Raw genomic sequence first — 18,605 nt, forward strand, 5'->3', positions numbered from 1 at the left:
GAACCATTAAAATGAAATAAAACTTGATTTCCTTTCCAGAGCTGAAATTATACTTTTCCAAAAGCGGCTCCAGCAATCTTGTATCTGGGGTAATGGATCGAGGGATGATTAGAGTCAGGTGTGTTACGCTCCTCAGCCAAGTTGAACCGAAAACAAACCTCTAACCACAAGTTTTCAGTTCGCTCTTTCATTCTCTTTCTTCCATTTCTCCTGTTCTGTGCAGCTCATGCTCACAGAATTAAAACTGTCATTTAAAATGTATGGTGATCCAAAGTTTGTTCTGCATAGAAATGAGTCATTCTCTTCCAACATAACCACTATCGAGTGCCAATTACAATGACAAAATCTATTATCTAAGATTTTTCATGAAAAAATACAGCTTATGTAAGCAGAGTACACTGATATGTGTTCACTAGGTTTCTTTCTTCAGTCATGTTTGACTTCATTTAATTAAACACTTCTGGCTATATGAAATTGGATGCATGCACTAACTAACTAATTAGTGAGTGACCAAAATATCAATACCCAAAACATTTATTTTGCCACAAGACTCTTTTAATGCATCATTATAATAAAAATACTAGCCTATATCATGACATGTCCCGCAACATCTTTCCTTTCTCTGGCTCTATAATAGTTATGGTGAAAGAGCTTGTGCGGAGTTAAAATTAGCTCGTCCTCAGGCACGAGGCCTGTCTTTGCCTGTATGTGAATAGAGAATATACATCCAACACACACAAAACAATGATATTACACCTCCAAAATACACACGTCTAATAATCAAGATCATTCCACAGAAACATTCAAGACTGCCAAGTAACTTTAGCGTCCAATTGGTTAGAAAAGAAAAACACAAAGTCACCTCATTTCTGAGTTGTAGCATAGCTTTGTTTATTTTTTTTTATTTCATTTTCATTTTATTAATTTTTTTTGCATAGGGAAACATACTTCCAGTACTGTATTCATGAGCGATTTTTTTTTGCGAACAGCGATGGCTGAATACAATGTTATAATGAAATATTGTTAAAGCTGTAATTTCCCCCTCACACCAGTTCAAAAACACATGGCAAATTTAGTTTGTTGTGCATGAGAAAAACACATTTTTTCCCATCCGTTTCAAAACCGACATACCGACTTTTGCTGATAGATTACAATTTAGCGAGGTTCTTAGAGAAACAGAGACAAATAACGAAAATCCGATGCTTTCCAAAAGAACATGGATGCATGTCATCATGCCAGTTGTGTATGTGTCTGAACTAAACGTCCACATGCCCCTTCCTGGTGTGAAGTGTGTTTATCTGTGCAGCAAGCAAGCGTTTAATGAGTAACTACTATGGTAATATTTGTAAAGAATAATGTGATTAAAAAAAAAAAAAAAAGAGGAAGGAAAAACCAACAAAAACCTTGAAATTTAACACTGCATTAGAATGCTCTCTGAAAAACATTTCAACCTTCGTCCTTTCAACTCAAAGCGTCCAAATATAGAGAAAACGGCATGCTTAAAAACAAACGAAACAACGATAGAAATATTCATAGAAATTCAACCTTAATTCAGAATAAAAACAAACAGAATAAAACAAAACAATTGTTCTAATGGGAGAGAGGGCACCCTGAAACATTGATGCGTGACTGTTTTGGGGGTCTCAAACATTCAGGAGCAGGCGGTATGTCAGGGCATTTTTGGCAATTAATTTGTGTGAAAGACTTATCAAAATATTGCATAAATCGCAAAGCCCACGAATGGCTTTTCTCCCCTTTGAACAGAGATTTTAACCTTAGGGTCAGATTTAGAAAAGCCCTTAGCGCATGCTAGCATTGTCAGACTGTACTAACCTCAACGTCAACATGTTGCGGCACTCAGAGGTTGTGTTTTATTAGAGGCTTTGGCAAATCTGGCCCCTTGGTCGGATAATAACATACAAAAAGCGTTTGATAAACAAAAGCTGTATCCAATCCAGACCGACGCTGCAGAGACGATGTCTGCGGGACGGTGAAAACCTACAGCTCACGGTTTACAGAGAACACATGGGTGAGGAAAAGAAACCAAAGCAAAGCGGTAAAATGACAGGCACTGCATGTTAAAACTGTATTTTAACCCAGTTTGGTATATCTTTGTATATATCTTCGATTTGAATTGCTGGTTTGCTAAGAGTGAAGAAGGGAGTGTAAAACTAATGAGCCGTTCAAAAATTAAGGATGGGTGTTCATTCATATTCATCTGCTCTAGAACTGTACCTCAGAACCATCAACTCTACAGTATAATGTCATCAAAGTTCAGATTAAAACCATCCTTCACCCCCACAGCTCAATCAGCAACATGATATTTGAAGCAATGTTCGAGAAGTCGGAATGACGCACTTTAAACCTCACCTATGCACAAATGCACTCTGAGGAGCATATCGTTTCAAACCTGGGCAAAGAATTTTATAAAGCTGCATTCACATCATGTCAGAATTACTGTTCAAAAGTTTGGGCTCGGTAAGGTGATTTAATGTTTTTAAAGACGTCTCTTATGCTCACCAAAATTGCATTTGGCTCCTCAAAAATACAGTAAAATCTGTAATATTGTGAAATAATATTACAATTCAAAACAGATTTTCTATTTTAAGACATTTTAAAATGTTAATTTATTTACATAATGTCAAAGCTGAATTTTCAGAATTTCCAAAATAAACTATTTATTTGAAACCTAAATCTTTTGTGACATTATAAAGGTCATTATAACTGTCACTTTTGATCAATTTAATGCATCACTAAAAAATACTGGGTTGTTTCAACCAAACTTTGAGTTATATATGGACTAACTTAAAAAAAAATATACATAAACTATATTTTATTCCAGGTTCATCTATATTTTGCAAGAGCATTAAGATGTTTTTTGATGTAGTGATTAGGTATTCGGTGAACATCTACATGTTAATTCTGACCAGAAGTGAACGCAGTATTAAACTAACAGTCTTTTTCACTATATTTGAGTATTATAATGGTAGGTTTAGCTCCGCTTAGACGGCTTTGCACACAATGAAACAGGCCTTAATATTAGAAAGAACTTTCTGTACAAAGATTTCAGTAAAGCCTGGATTAGTTGCATAGATGCTGTTCAGATTTTTACACAAGTACAATTTCCAGATCGTTCGTGTGTTACTACAAGTTTGATTTCAAACCGAGCAGCTAGATTGAGCTGTTATTACGGGTTTCAGACCAGTGCAGAACTGCACATCATCTAGTTCAGATTCACCAGCTGCTGCCAGTATCAAGCACGTCACGTGTCAATTCATCAGCTGACGAAAACTACGACATGCATCTTGCCAAGTGTCACAACACTGAAAATGGAAGGAAGGACAGAGTAGAAACTGCATTCCAGTGCCTCAGCCCTGAAGAGGTTGTCCAGCCCTTACTGAGAGGAGACAAAACTAAAGATCTGACCACATGTTCACATTTCTATCTACCTTGCAAAGTTCATGGTATTGCAAGGTTTACATTACACAAATCCGCAAAAGGAAACGGTACAAGTGAAACACTCATGCATGTCTAATTCTCTCATGTATGCCTGAGTAGGGTCTCCTCACATCCTGTTTATGTCAGTGGGCAAACAGGGAAATTGGACTCGGGAAATTTACATTCTATTCAGCATAATTACATGTGTCAATGACTAATTAAAGTGCCTGGATCTCAGAATTAAACAATCTTTTCAGTGATGCACATTCCGCCAATTCTGGTAAATACAGGCATGAGTAGACTGATCTTACAAAACCAGGAGAAGATCACGCACCGTAAACCCACATCCAACAGCTCCAGGCTGAACCCAGGAAGGCACTCAGAAGAGTGAGGTCTAAAGTTAATCTGTACACACACGTGCCATAAAACTATCATCGGGCTGAGGTAAGCCATGCCACTGATTGTCCAGAGGCGGTTTAAGAAAAATCACTTTAATCTGTACCTTTATATTTTTCACAAGTAAAAAGACAAACATCTCTAATTTATTTGGAATATATGTACTGTACACAACTGTTCAAAAGCTTGGGGTTGGGAAGATTTTTTCAAACTTTTTAAAATGTTCACCAAGGTTGATTATTTGATCAAAATACAGTAATATTGTGAAATATTATTACAATTTAAAAAACTATTTTCTATCTGAATATATTTTAAAATGTAATATATTCCTGATATGGCAAAGCTGTCAGTGTAACATGATTCAGAAATCATTCTAATATTCTGATTTGCAGATCGAGAAATATTTCTTATCATCATCAATGTTTGTGATACTTTTGAAACTGCGATACCTTCTCATTCTTTGTTACAGAAAGTTCTAAAGAAAAGCTAAAAGCTTCATAACATTATAAATGTCTTCACTGGCACTTTAGATCGACATAATGAATAAAAGTATTATCTGAAAAAAAAAAAAAAAAATCTTACTGATCCCAAACTTTTTAACGGTAATATATTTATTTATTATTTGGTCAATTTATTTTGTTTCAAGGATGTTTAGATTTTTTACTGGAAAATGACAAAGTACTGATTTGTAAAATGATTATGGCACTGCTGTACGTGTTTCTACTCTGCGGTTTGCAGTGTACAGGATCCTGGCATGATTTCAACATCTTAAAAGGGTAAATTTATCACAAATGACAACAGGAAAATAAAAGGGTGCCATTCAAGCAGCTTCATCTCTCTATCTTTCTTTCATTCTCATCATTAGTCTCTATTCATCATGATCATCGAGGCTGAGAAATATCCACAGAGAAGCAAACCTTAAAAAGAAGTATTATTATTTGACAAAGTTTCAATATCAGATTATCTAGTGCAATCTTCCAAGTAGAAGTACAGGAAAAAAATGGTGTTTAAAAAAACTTGAAGCTAGCATGACAAAAGAGAAAAAATAAGTGCAGGTTTCAAATAAGTCTTGGAGATAACAACAACAACAACAAAAATGGCAATGGAATCTGCGTAAACCTCTAAAGCTCAGTGAAGCTGTTGGCTCTGTTTAAAATGACAACAAGTGATGCTGAATTTACTGGAGTCCATAATTTGTGATCAAAATAACATGTGATAACTGTATGAAAGATACTAATGGTGCTGACATTTTCTTCTCAACAGCAGATCCTTTAGAAGGAGCTTTCAATTTTTTTTGTGGCTTGACCACAAGCTTATGACTACTAAATCCAAACATACAAACCCCCCCCCCCAAAAAAAACATTTTATCATACAAAAAGACATTTTATATACATTTGTCTTTTTCCTCATTCTACTGGATATATGGTAAGCATTTATACACATAGATAACTGTGTTCAAAATGTAACATTTGATAATCACCGCTCTATAAAAAATATTAGTCAAGGGTTTCGAAATCAAACAGTAAGATAATGTTTCTTTTTACATGCATCAGCTCAAATGCATTATTCATGTCATAGCAAGTTCAATCATCACCTGTGGCCATTTTAAAAAGCACACATCGGGGCAACAACCCACTCTTGAAGTGTTTCGATTTCTCAGCCGTGTGTAGCCAATTTTATCATATACAAAAAGCAAACTACGATCAAACCCCTGTTCTACTGAGCCCACCGTCGCACCCTGGCCAGAGAGGGTTGACAGCTTTAGAAAGATGAAAATGGAGCAGTGCAAATCTTCACAGGACAGGCGGCGGGTCATGCGAGTCTGATTCGTCAGAGCTTCAGGTCATTTGCAACTGTGAAGTTTGCCATTCCTGCTTCAGAATAATCCAACTGGGCCCCACGCTCCGAGGCAGACCCCCGTCCCGTCACCTGTCCTGTTAAACACAAGGAAAATTGCTTGCTGAATGATGCTAGCACTTCTGCAAAGGGTTTGGATCATGGTACACATGGAATGCCGTTTTGCTATAGCACTCCGATTCGGCCAGGGCAGACAACGGCGAGCTCACAAATCATCCACGACCCAGATCTTACCAAGGGAATCATGTAAACAAAATCTCTTGTTCTTTCTCATTCGACTTAAACATTTAAATAGCTACCAGCAAATCGTATTAGCTACCAGCATTGCAATATCCATTGCAGAAATAATACTGTACACTGCATCACAAACTACAACATGGCCTCTCCTGACCCAGCTCCAGAAATACACAAAATCTTCTCCTCTGCAATATACTCCCCTGACACTACACGCTACGAATTATAAATTATCTCCTACCATCTAATTTTATAAAAAGAAGAAGAGGAAGAAGAAGCATCCTGGTGTATTAATTCATTTTCTAAGAAGACACAAAGTCAGCAGTTCAATGGTTGCTTGCTGTTCTTGTGTCTGTACATTGAATTGGACAAATACATTTCAGCTACTCTCTATGATCGGGTTCTACAGTTAATATACGGACATATACAAGGGACTCGATTAGTAAAACAACTTATTAAAGTAATTAACTAATTAAAGTAATCATTTATGGTCACACATCACGACATATTCTATTGCAGCCAGTGTTATGAGCCCTCACAAAGGGGTTAAAGGGACAGTTCACATTTTGTTAGTATTTATTCACCCTCATGTTGTTCCAAACTTGTATGACCTCCTTTTTTTTTTTCTTTCTGTAGAGCTGATATTTGTGAAATTATTCAACTGTCTCTACTGACTTTCATTGTACAGACAACAAAACATATCTTCTTTTGTCATACACGTTTGGAAAATCATGAGGGAGAATAAATAATGACTACACTGAAAAAAAAAAAAGGTGGGGAAAGTGAATTTCACAGTTAATTACAAAGAAACAGCAAATAACACATTGAATTAAATGTTTAATTTTTGAAGTAGAAAGACTGAAATAGATTTTTCTTGTAAAACATACTCTAATAACCGGTTTTATTTATAACTAAAAATATATATTTTTTTTTACAGTGTACATTTAAATTTTTAGGTGAACCATCCCTTTAACAAATGCCTAGATTTTCTGAAATAATGAAATGTCAATTTGACTTTTTGATAAAAAGCTAAATGTAAAGACGATATAAAGTCTTGCTGATTGCAAAATCATTTGCTAAGTGCTCAGTTGTGGAATTTAAACTTGACCAAAACTAGTTTGTGTGTTTACAGAGGACGGTCATCTAATTTTCATTATGTCCATCTATGGCCGCTCCACTTCACATCCATAATGGGTACAAACTCATTTAAATGCATGAAAACATACAAATCTAAACAATTTAAAAGAAGCCTAACATGACAACGGAATCAAAACATCAGCTCAGAGCTGATGTGAAGAGAGCATCTTTCACAGACTGTTACCTTCTCAATACATGAACAGAGGGAAATAAAACGGTAAGAAAATAACGCAGGGAAGATTTCATGCCAACTACAGTGCTTTTAAAAGAGGAAAAGGGTCAGAAAAAGCCTCTCTCACCCATCCAAAACTACAGCTATCAGGTAACCTGGTAATCTTATTCTGATAATGACAGGCAATCAAACATGCAGCATTACTTTTCCTTTGTGACACTGGTTACATCAAAAGAAAAAAAATTAATCGACTCCTTTAAAATTACGCATTATCGTTCTTAACTAAAGGCAAGGCACATAATATGTTTTATAAAATATCGTGCAAAGTAGAAGAGGGATTGTTGGATAAAAGTCAAACCAATGTAGTACAAAGGTAAAATCCATCTGTGTCATTGGCTCTTTGCTCAAAGGGGGTTGTTAAGGAGAAGTCGGGGAGCATTTTGCTTCAGAGCTAATACTAAGATTTATCTGCCATGCGCCCTTGTCAGCGATACGGTGGTCGTTTGAGCTTAATTCTCATGATTTTTCTTTTGAAAGCACCATGCACAGTTATATATAATTCATATATAGAGATTTCCGTATCATTTTCATATCAGCACCATTAAAACAAGTCATGTCGTATGTATTCTGGGCCTTACTATGGTCAACTTAATAGAATATGTATGCAAAGCCATTATAAAAGGTTAGCGAAAGCAACAAGAGATTGTGGATACTACATTATATCATTGTGTGTGTGTGTTTGTGAGGGTACCTAGTAAAGCTCTGATATGTGTTGATTTTGTCATGTTCTGATTATAAGGGTGTGTATGCGTGTTTGTTTTTTGTTCAGCTGTCTGCATTTCCTGTGGCTAAGCGTTAGCCCATGCAGCTGGGCATAAAAACAACCCCTCAAACTCCTACAACAACAACAACCCACAGTAGATGAAGCAAAATGTCCAAGTCTTTAAAAAAAAAGAATAATTCAAATGAAAATCTTGCAATGTCTCAGGCACTTTTCATGGCTTCGTGATTTGGGTTTGGTAGCGTTGTAGATTAAGCCCTGATGTTATTTCATTAGTACAAATCAACACATCTCAGAGTGCAGAATAACCCATTTCTGAGGCAACCAAGCAGAGACATGCTGGTCGTAGGCGTCCACCTCCCAATGAACTCTGGGATGGGCAGCATAGCCGCTGACTTCCTTTTTTTGTATTGAACATTACAGCCCATCTCACGTCAAACATCCAAATCTTTGACATTCCTACGGATTAAAATGTATAATCTGCTTCAAAATAAAAACAGTCATAGTTTCTTGCAGTAGAAACGTGGGAAAAAAGAAAGCCTGTTTTTTTTTTTTTCTTAAACTATGGGAATTGTATAAAAGTAATCACATAAACATGGACACATTTACATAGAAAATGTTGGATTGTTCTGATCAGCTTCTTAGCTACTAGGAAACCAACTCTCATCTACTGTGAGATCAGAACATGACAAAAATATTCGACTCGCAGCATTCCATATGATTAGGCCGAACAGGAATTTGCAAAAGAGGAAAATTAAAAATTTAAAGTAGTGCAATGCCTGTAATTTCCAATGAATTGAAACAAATTACACAGAGAAAAAAAAATCTATCCTCTACACCCAATACTGTCCAAGTAATGACAGAACTATATTTCAACTCCCTTTGTCGCTATGTGGAAAAATCCACGAATCTACATGAATCAAAACCCCCTAATCTGTGAACTCACAGAGATGAATAAGGGACTACTAATGTTTATGACATGCACAAACACACGGATGCACACGCACACACACTTACAGCAGGGTCCAGGGAATGAGGGGCTTTCATATTGCGAAGTAAGGAAGGTGCTAATTCACCCCTGCTATTCCCTGGCTCATCCTATGAAGGCTGATTCACAGCTCACACACACCTCGTGTAGCTTTTAACAGTACATGCCATTGCCTCAAGACAGGTGTGTTTACATGTAAGTGTGTGTGCATGTGTGTTTAGACGCCGACTGTGATTTATGTCACTGAGGTACCACTAATATTCCTCCGATGTACAAAAAAACATGATGGGCTTCCACCAAAAAGTGGACTCCGTTACAAACGGTGGCGAATGCAATTTAGAAAACATCACCCTCTGAACGAAACCAAGGACGCAGATACATGATTGTCAATAAAACTGGATGAAAAGTAGCCATTGCATTTCTTTTCTGTCGTGTGAACGGAAGCATCGACCTTTGCATTTCCTTTTCCATGCCGTGTTGCCTTTGCGCACTTAAAAAAAAAAGAATAAAAACAGACCGCGCTCACCTCCGAACCTGTGGCGAAATGCTAGCGGAAAAACCCTTTCGGGGGGTTTCTCTTCCCTGTTCGTTAAGAAAATAAAGGATACTTATTTTGCATATAGGAGGAAGCAGCACCTGTAGCAGAAGGAGGGGGTTGAGGAGAGGCATTCCAGGAGGCAGGGAGTCAGGGTGGGCCTTTTTCAACACGTCCGTAAATGTACGCCATAGTTCGGGCTGCCCTCCCAGAAAAAACATCCTCCTCTTTTGTCTCCTTTTCTTCTGTTCCATCTATGGCTGTTCTCTCGCTCGTCTCCGTTTCCATTGTCTTCTCAGAAAAAAAGTGTATTGAAGCATCTTAAACTGTACGTCGTTATGCATATATAAATGTGTGCACATATATCTATACACACATATTGTGTATATATATATATATATATATATATATATATATGTGTGTGTATATATACAAATACTGCATATATATCTGATTTTCCCTCTTGCATCTCGTTCACAACTTTTTTCTTGTAAATTCCACAAAAAAATTGATTTTTCAAATCCATGTCTGTGCCTCCTCGGGTTCGTCTGTGTGTGTGTGATGATCAGTTCCCCAGATACCAGGACTGCAAGATAGAGAAAGAGAGAGAATTAAAATCACTAAGACATCTGTACAAACACAAGTAACAAAATAGGAGGAGCGCTATGGGATATCCAGCTAAATCAGATAAAAACTCATCTGAAGCCGACCACAGTCTAGTCGAGATGGATCCGTTTCATCTAAATTGAATGCACAGGGTGATTTATATGAGTTTTCTTAAACTACGGGCACTTTTGGCTTTGTTTAGAAAAATAAACTCTCTCAAAACACACTTTTCGCACTGGTTTTATTTGTCTACTAACAATGTCCAGCCCAGGACAAACATTCGTCACAAACATTCATTCATCATTCTGTCATTTTTCTGAAACCACATAAACATTTCCACCACAATGTCATTTCCATCACATCTCCAATTGTGTACTGTTGAATAGCATTTTGTGGCTGAAACTGCATTTCTGAAATAAAAAGGCCAACTACCTTGACTTGCTATGACTTATTTCATAGCCAACAGTCATTTCACTTTTCATGGAACCTATGCACATTTTGATGACAGCTTTATAATTTTATGAGAAATTAGAAAATTCTGTTCATAAGTTATATTTACACAAGCAAAAGTTTTGCTTTTTTAAATATATTTATTCATCAAGGATACGTTACATTGATCAAAAGTGACAAAGACTTTTACATTGTTAAAAAAAGTATTTCAAATTATTATTTTTTTTCACAAAAATGTGTGCGACTGTTTTTAACACTGATAATAAGAAATGTTTCTATCAACATATTAGAATGATTTCTGAAGGATCATGTGACCCCTGTAGCCTAGAGTAACAGCTGCTGAAAATTCAGCTTTGCCATTAGAGGAATAAATTACATTTTAAAATACATTAAAAAGGAAAACTTATTTCAAACCATAATATGTCACTATATTACTGTTTTACTGCATTTTTGATCAAATAAATGCAGCCTTGGTATACAGAAGACAAAATGTTTTTGAACAGTAGTGTGTTTATTTTTTTGTCTCATATTTCATGCAATTATACTAACTTTTCATAAAACCTTATTAGTGGGAAAATTGTTAGTGTAGTAAATTTTTAGAAACGACACCTGTGGGAATGGCTAGAAATAATACAATTTCACATTTTATAAACATTTATAATATTGACCCATTTGAAACATATAAAGGATGGATACAACTATATAAGATCTACAATTTGTTCTAGTTTTGATAAAAATCACACCCTGGAACATTAATGTGTCAGTAGCAGAAGAAACATCCATATACCCAGATAGTGTGTGAGTTCAGTTTTTCAAAATGGTGGTGACAGTAGGTGGTATGTGTCCTGTCCATGAGGATCTAAACAATGCAAACGCAACCCACTCTACTATTCAAAACAGAATCTAATGAGTTGGACGTTCCACATTCACTACAATCATTCTTTCTGATAATGGGAGGCAAACACTTAGTCGGGGGCCAGAATTGAGGAACCTATTAAAACTAATACAGAGTAAAAAGCTACGAGTGCCAGACAGAGAGGGAGAGAGAGCTCAGCAGGATCCCACCCAAAACCTTTTAAAAGCATAACAGGATTTTGGCATTCATTCACAGACCACTGAAGTCTTTTTAAAATTTGACAAGGTTTAAAAACAGAAAAAAGGAGTTCATGCCATAAGCCCCTGGCTCAATATTTTCCACTAAGGTTTAAGTAATTTCACAGCAGTCCAACAGACGTCTTTAACTACCCCCAAATGTACTGATTTAATAATGCTAAAAAAGGAAAATTTGTTCCCATTCCCTGCTGGAGAGTTTGTGTACATCAGACTGATGGCTTGATTCTTGATCAACACCAAACCACAGACTAATGACTCCCCAAATCCACAATGCAGTGCCCAGATAGCACACAGCCTTGAGAATCTACATTAAAATCGTTTGAAATCATTAAAATCACATTTAGGTATAAAAACAGTGCACACGGCAGCCGTGGCGCCAAAGAGTTTTGGCAGCTCTTGCTCATTGATCAACGAAAAGGGCAGTTTTGTAATCTATGGACCACATGCACGACCAAGTATCTAAAATAACATGCTTATTAAGTAACTAATCATACATTCCTTCAACATCTTTCAAGTTTTTACTTTATGAAATCAGTCTATTTTGACTTCTGTTTGCTAGCTCGCTGTGAATGGTGTGATACTGGCATTGAAACTGGAGCTTAGGTTAACCTTACACAACCCATGACACTTCAGCATACTTTAGAAACTACTGCCAGGAGGAGAAATATGTTTATAATGACAGCCGACACTGCTGGGAAATGCAAAGATGCTGCTTTCTGAGTGATTACTACAGTGCACTGGGATGCAATTTTCCCAAATCATATTTCGTGTTGATTACTGGATCAAAATCCGAGCCCATGAGAGTGGGCAGTGTGGGGATCGTACTTGTTTTCATGCCTTGTGAATTTGACAGCACAATTACAGCCACTCCTTTGTCAAAATGCATTTCAACCGAAAGGCTAAATGTTATCCTTGAATACTCGAGAGGAAAAACTGAATTTATAAATATATTCTGGAGAAACACACACGATATATATATATATATATACACTGGGTTCTGTATATCATCTTGGCTTTGCGTTCAAGTGACAACATGCCATTTTACTATACTGAAAATGTCTCTTGATGAGATAAATCCACAAACCTCTTCCTCTAGAGAGTCAAGTTGAGATTTAATATATTTCCAGTGTATGTTTGTTATGGAAACTCAATAGTTTCTTTGGTAGGAAAATGTGCGGCAACATATGCCTCTCTTCTTGGCTGTAATATTTTTGTAGGTACTGTATAATCGCCCGTCTCACCTCAAACTGATGGCCTGCTTAGAATTTATACTTAAATATGATCAAAACAGCTCAAGAAAATGTCACGTGTAGAGTCGTCTCCTGTTTTTTCTTTGATTAATGTGGTGAAGGCCAACAGGACCGGGCCAGAAAGTGGGGATTCATTATCAAATTCATCTATACAAATGTTGATACAAGTAAACCAATGCAAAACCACTAGTGAAACTTACTAAAGATGTTAAATTAAGCAGATACTTGCCATTACCACACTGTGCCATGAAAATGACACACTATTTGCTTTCTTCATGGAAGATTTTTAGCGGTTGCTGTTGGTGAGCAGAATCAGATCAGACAAATTAAGGCTGATTGGTGGAACAATAAACAAATTGGTTATAGGAAGAGTGGCATGAATGAAAATTCACAAACTAAGATGTAAAAGCTAGCTAAACTATGAGCATACCATATTGCTACAAATTCTTCCATTTTACAGTTTAACAGTTTATAAAAGATATATAAATATTTAGACACTCTAAATCTGAATACAGCCAAACTCCAGATATGAACATTATACAATGTAAACATATGTGAAAATTCTAATACTTAATGAACACAATCATTTATTTGATATCCATAATGGCACACAAATGTGATTTTTAAATCATCTAAATTGTAAAGACAGCAAGTTCAAGGCCAGGTGTTAAAATGATATTCCAAGGTTAAAATCTGGAGTGTAACTATTCCATCTTTGTCTCATCATTCCAGACTGCTCTTTTTTTACCAGCTGCCTGATATTTTAATTTTTCTTTGCACTAGGGCACATCCAAAGCTCAAACTTTCTCACTCATTCACTTTGTCCTGAGGACACAGCGACCAGTTGAGCCCAGGCTAACAGTGGTTAGGCGTTCACTCCAAACAAAATATTTAGTTCCCTATAAAAGCTACAGGCTTTGTCTTGGTGACAGGTGGTTTAGGTTATGAAATATAAAGCTGAGATGAGGGCGGGTTCAGAGTCCAAGAAGGGGGACATATTAAACCACAAGGGCCTAACAAATGACAGTCTCTCCCTTTAATTACAATCCTTCAGGAGAGCTTGGAGGTGAGGCTGAAATACAAGCTCCTCTAAAAACAAAGATTGTTAGTAACGTACCCTTTTCATCAGAGAAAAGAAAACAACAAGTCCATTAAACTCTTGAGTTTAATATAAAGCCACAGAATGAGAGAGTAAATGAAAGAAAGAAAGAAAGAAAGAAAGAAAGAAAGAAAGAAAGAAAGAAAGAAAGAAAGAAAGAAAGAAAGAAAGAAAGAAAGAAGAAGAAAAAAAAAAAAAACAGGTATATTAAAAATATGTGTTATGTGATAATAAAAAATAATTTAACTGGTTGTTGTATAACAATATTGTTTATTAATAATTATTATAATAATTATTTAATTTACTTTTAAGGGTCAAAACAGGTATGGAAGGAACTTCACATTTTTACTTTAAACCAGTGTTATTTGATTATTATTTATATACTATTATATATTTTTGTAATTAATATTTTCAGTTACGTTACCTTTAATTACATTTAATTTATTTTTAAAACATTAAAAAGTTTAGTTTTAGTGTTTATTCATTTTCAGTTAGTATTTTTTCTGCTTCAGCTTAAACCTATTTCATTTAGTAGCCAAGGCAACATTTTAAATGTTTGATTATTTTAAGTTTTTCATCTATTATATATATTTTATTTCAGATTTAATAAATTAATGAACAAAAATGTCTTTAGTTTTAGTTGACGATAATAACACTGTTTTTCACAGTGCAAACAAAAGAAATAAAAAACTAAACTAATTATTTTTAATTACTAAATTTGTAACAAACCAATAACAAAACAATGTTTACTGTTTAAGTATAATCAAGTCTTTTTATAGCCAGGTAAAAATGTGCAAGAACTGTACACTTTCATGTTTTACAGTGAAAGAAAGAAAAAGACAACTGTGTTTTGTCAAACTAGGCCTGGACATTCAATGATTCCAATGTTAGTCTCGGTCGTACAAGACAGATCGGTCAGTTTGATTGGTCACAGTGGTCTCTTCCTTTTCCACTCCCTCAAGCACAGGTTCATCTGACAATTACATCACGTCTGGTTTCCCCTAGCAACCAGACAGCCCTGGACGTGACCATCATGGAGAAAATGAACGGAACCTCCTCCCCACCCACGGTCATTTGACTACTTCTTTCCCCCTCACTCTCAGCTCATGATACTCTCAAAGGGACACAGACACACATCTAGATGAGAACCAGAAAAGTCCTGACTTTCCCTAGTGCACAACTCACACGCAGAACAACAGAAAGAGAAGAACCTTAACTGCTGTGTACCTGCTATCTGTTTGTCGTTTGTTAGGCTGAAGGTATTCAAGAGATGATCTCTAATGCACGCTACTACACACTACTCCTCCAGTACTCATTGATCACTCTTCTGTTTCCCTCTCTCATCACACGGCTCAGTCAACTGCATTTACACTTTTTTATGGAGCTGAAAGCACTGCAATGCAGCAGCGCACTCAGACTCCTGAGCCATGCAGTTCAATCACCTCCACAGTTCAGATTTTACCTGAGCACTGCCGCATTCCCCAGCCAAATCTCAGCTATTACTTATGGAAGACCTTTCAAATGTCCTATAAGATTCATGGAGCATCACAAAAAAAAATGTCAAGAAGTCAAATGTCAAAAAAGATGCCATGTGTGCCTTTTAACCAGGTCAGGATTTTGCTGAGCATGCAAAAGTTTCTTATGTGATTATTAAATATGAAGGCTGAATTCATAGGATTATATGGTGGACTGCAAACACTCATTTGTTTAATTTAAAAAATAATAAAATAATGATATAATATATATGTCATATAATAATAATAATAATAATCAAGCAAATAATCATTTACTTGAGAATTACAATTGTGTGAGATGTTTTCAGAGAGTATATTTAGTTTTAAGCACAAACAGCAGAATTTATTTTTAAAACATGAAATAAAATATAAATAAAAATATATTACATTATTTTATTTTAATTTATCTTTAAAAAAGAAAAAGAAAATGTTTTAAATAATTCCTCGGACATTCTATGAATTATCCATATATTGGTTAAGGTGTTGTATCTACATTGGCTGTATATTTAATGTGAAAGACTACATTTTATTTGGGAGCTGAGGGTCCAGCGGTAGATACTGCATCTGCTCATTTCTGATCTATAATTGAACACAGAAGGCTTGGGTCTCTCAGAGGGTCCAGACTAGCGCTGATGTAGTGTTTCCTCAGGGCACTGGGGTTCAAGGGAAATTTTCAAGTACTGCTTGAAATCAAAATTGAATTTTTAACATTTTCATGGTGGTTAGGTTTCTGAAAGTTATCAAGAAAAAGAAAGTTTTCAGTAGTTAAAATTCAGTTATTCGGTTTAGTCTATAATAAGCATTACAATTTCATTTGAGGTGTGTGTGTGTGTATGTTTGAGGGGGGATGATCTGTGAGTTTGTGTGTGAATAAAATCTATATGAAGGTTTGTGTTGAGATACCTGTGCCTGATACAGACTGCCAGTGTCTCGAGAACCAATTCCTACGAAGGAGCGGTTGGCAGGTGGCGTCCCAGGAGCAGAGTATGCTGAAAGAAAGAGAGCAGATGGGATTGAAATGGGACCATATAGTTATTCTCAAATTGTCAACATCATGCAAAACAGTGATATCAGTTTCAAAATCTGGTTCCTGGTGGATTTAGAGTTTAAAACACACAGTTTAATATTACTATATTCAGTAGAGATCTAAAATGCAGTTTAAGGGCGTATGGCGTACATCTGTTTCACACAGACATTGAATTAATGCTGAAACTGGGTCACAGTTTCTGTTTGTTTCCATCAGACTGTGTAAATAAATATTCCGTGTGGCGGAGGCTCATTCTGTTGTCTGCTTATGTAAATCCAGTCTGTTGTTAGTGAATGTGTGCCTTCATCTCTTAAAGACTGTATTATCAGCAATTACAGAAGCTGATGTGCTTTCTTATGTTTCTTTGGAAATTCTCCTTGTCTTGCTGGTAAATAAGGAACACACAACATAATCTACGCATCCATCTTTATCAAACAAGCCTTTGGATAAGCTGGCGTGATTAAGGGACGTGATTCTAGCTGAATAATCATGCCGAGCATTGAGTCTGACTGTGTGAGATGGTGTATCGAGGCGATTGATCATGTGGGATTCTTCAGCACAGCGGATGGTGAACATATTGAGCCGTTCTCTGCATTAATAATTAAATTAGCATGAACTGGCCCATTAAAGCTGATCGACTTGTCATCCAAATGTATCTTTGTTTATATGGTTTACTGATGGAAAGACACTGGTTTTGTTTCTCTCATACTAAAATCAGCATTTATTTTTCAGACTTTGAAGCTGTTTTAAAATATATATGAATGTGCTGAGTTGCAACGTTGCTTGGCAACTGTAAAAAGCCAATAGTTATGCTAATTAATTACAAAAAACATGAAACATTGTTTATTCTGATTATTAACAGACAAAAATTATTTAATTAATTAATTAAAAATAAATAAGTAAAAATGTAAATAAATGCACTACCATTGTTGAAAGAAGTCTCTTATGCTCACCAAAGCTGCATTTAATGAAAAAAATGTATATACTACAAAATGTAATTTATTTATTCTTGTGATGCATGGCAAAGATGAATTTTCAGCTGAAAGTGAAACAAAAAGCTAAAAATGCTAAATGAACAAAGTCTTCTTAACTTTTGGTGTGTACATACATATACATATATACATACATACATACATACATACATACACATATATATATATATATATATACACACATATATATATATATATATATATATATATATATATATATATATACATATATACATATATATACACATATATACACATATATATATATATATATATATATATATACACACATATATATATATATATATATATATATATATATATATATATATATATATATACACATACACATATATACACACACGATACAATACGTTATCCATTCAAAAGCAGCCAAGACAATGGTGCTTTGTGTCTGACTGTGTAAATGTTTGTGAGCCAGACCACTAACTCTGAGCCAGCCATCTTTATTTGTCGATTTGTTTATTAGGTTTCTTGCTAATTGAATCACTCTAAAAATGTATACTTCACTAAATCCTGGGGTTTAACTCCATTTCTTTGTGTGTGTGCTGGTGTCTGTTTTTTTTGGATAAAGGTATGTTGCCCTGTCAGAGGTGGGACAGAGAGGGCGAACGAACGGACGGGTTGGAAGCGTCCCACTTACTGGGGGAGGTGGGTGAGCTGGCAGCTGCGTCTGCAGAGGTGGTGCTGGATTTGGACTCTGGGGGCAGCGTCAGACGGGGCAGGCCAGGGGGTGGTGGGGGGGCCAGCATCTGAGAGGAGATGTAGTGACTGGATACCTTCACCTGACCACTGCCATTCAGCTGCAGAGGAAGAGAGGGCAATAATCAGCCACTGTGGGGAGGGACACCTCACTGCCTCTACACAGCTAACATCACAATACATGCATCTACTGTTTCTGTGTTTGTCTCGCTTTAGCTGTTTTTTTTTTCCTTTGATGCTACAATTATTCAAGATCTCTGCATATTTAGGACTATGACATCATGGAAGATTTT

The 18,605-nt window shown here is 35.9% G+C and overlaps 1 protein-coding gene across 3 annotated transcripts in view; it reads right to left on the bottom strand.

Annotated features, from left to right (window-relative positions):
* Positions 1-7,242: 7,242 nt before the first annotated feature.
* nfic (nuclear factor I/C) overlaps positions 7,243-18,605 on the bottom strand; it is a 99,764-nt gene continuing 88,401 nt past the window's right edge. For 2 of the 3 annotated variants that reach the window (XM_079381927.1, XM_079381926.1), the window contains exons 9-11: positions 18,254-18,413; positions 16,474-16,559; positions 7,243-10,124 (exon numbers count right to left, since the gene is read on the bottom strand). In XM_079381927.1, coding sequence (XP_079238053.1) covers positions 10,104-10,124; positions 16,474-16,559; positions 18,254-18,413 — 267 coding nt within the window. In that variant the 3' untranslated portion in view covers positions 7,243-10,103. The remainder of the gene's footprint in view (positions 10,125-16,473; positions 16,560-18,253; positions 18,414-18,605) is intronic. The other variant, XM_079381928.1, reaches the window with a different exon arrangement.

Source organism: Barbus barbus (genome assembly GCF_936440315.1).
Source record: "Barbus barbus genome assembly, chromosome: 28".
Taxonomy (NCBI): domain Eukaryota; kingdom Metazoa; phylum Chordata; class Actinopteri; order Cypriniformes; family Cyprinidae; genus Barbus; species Barbus barbus.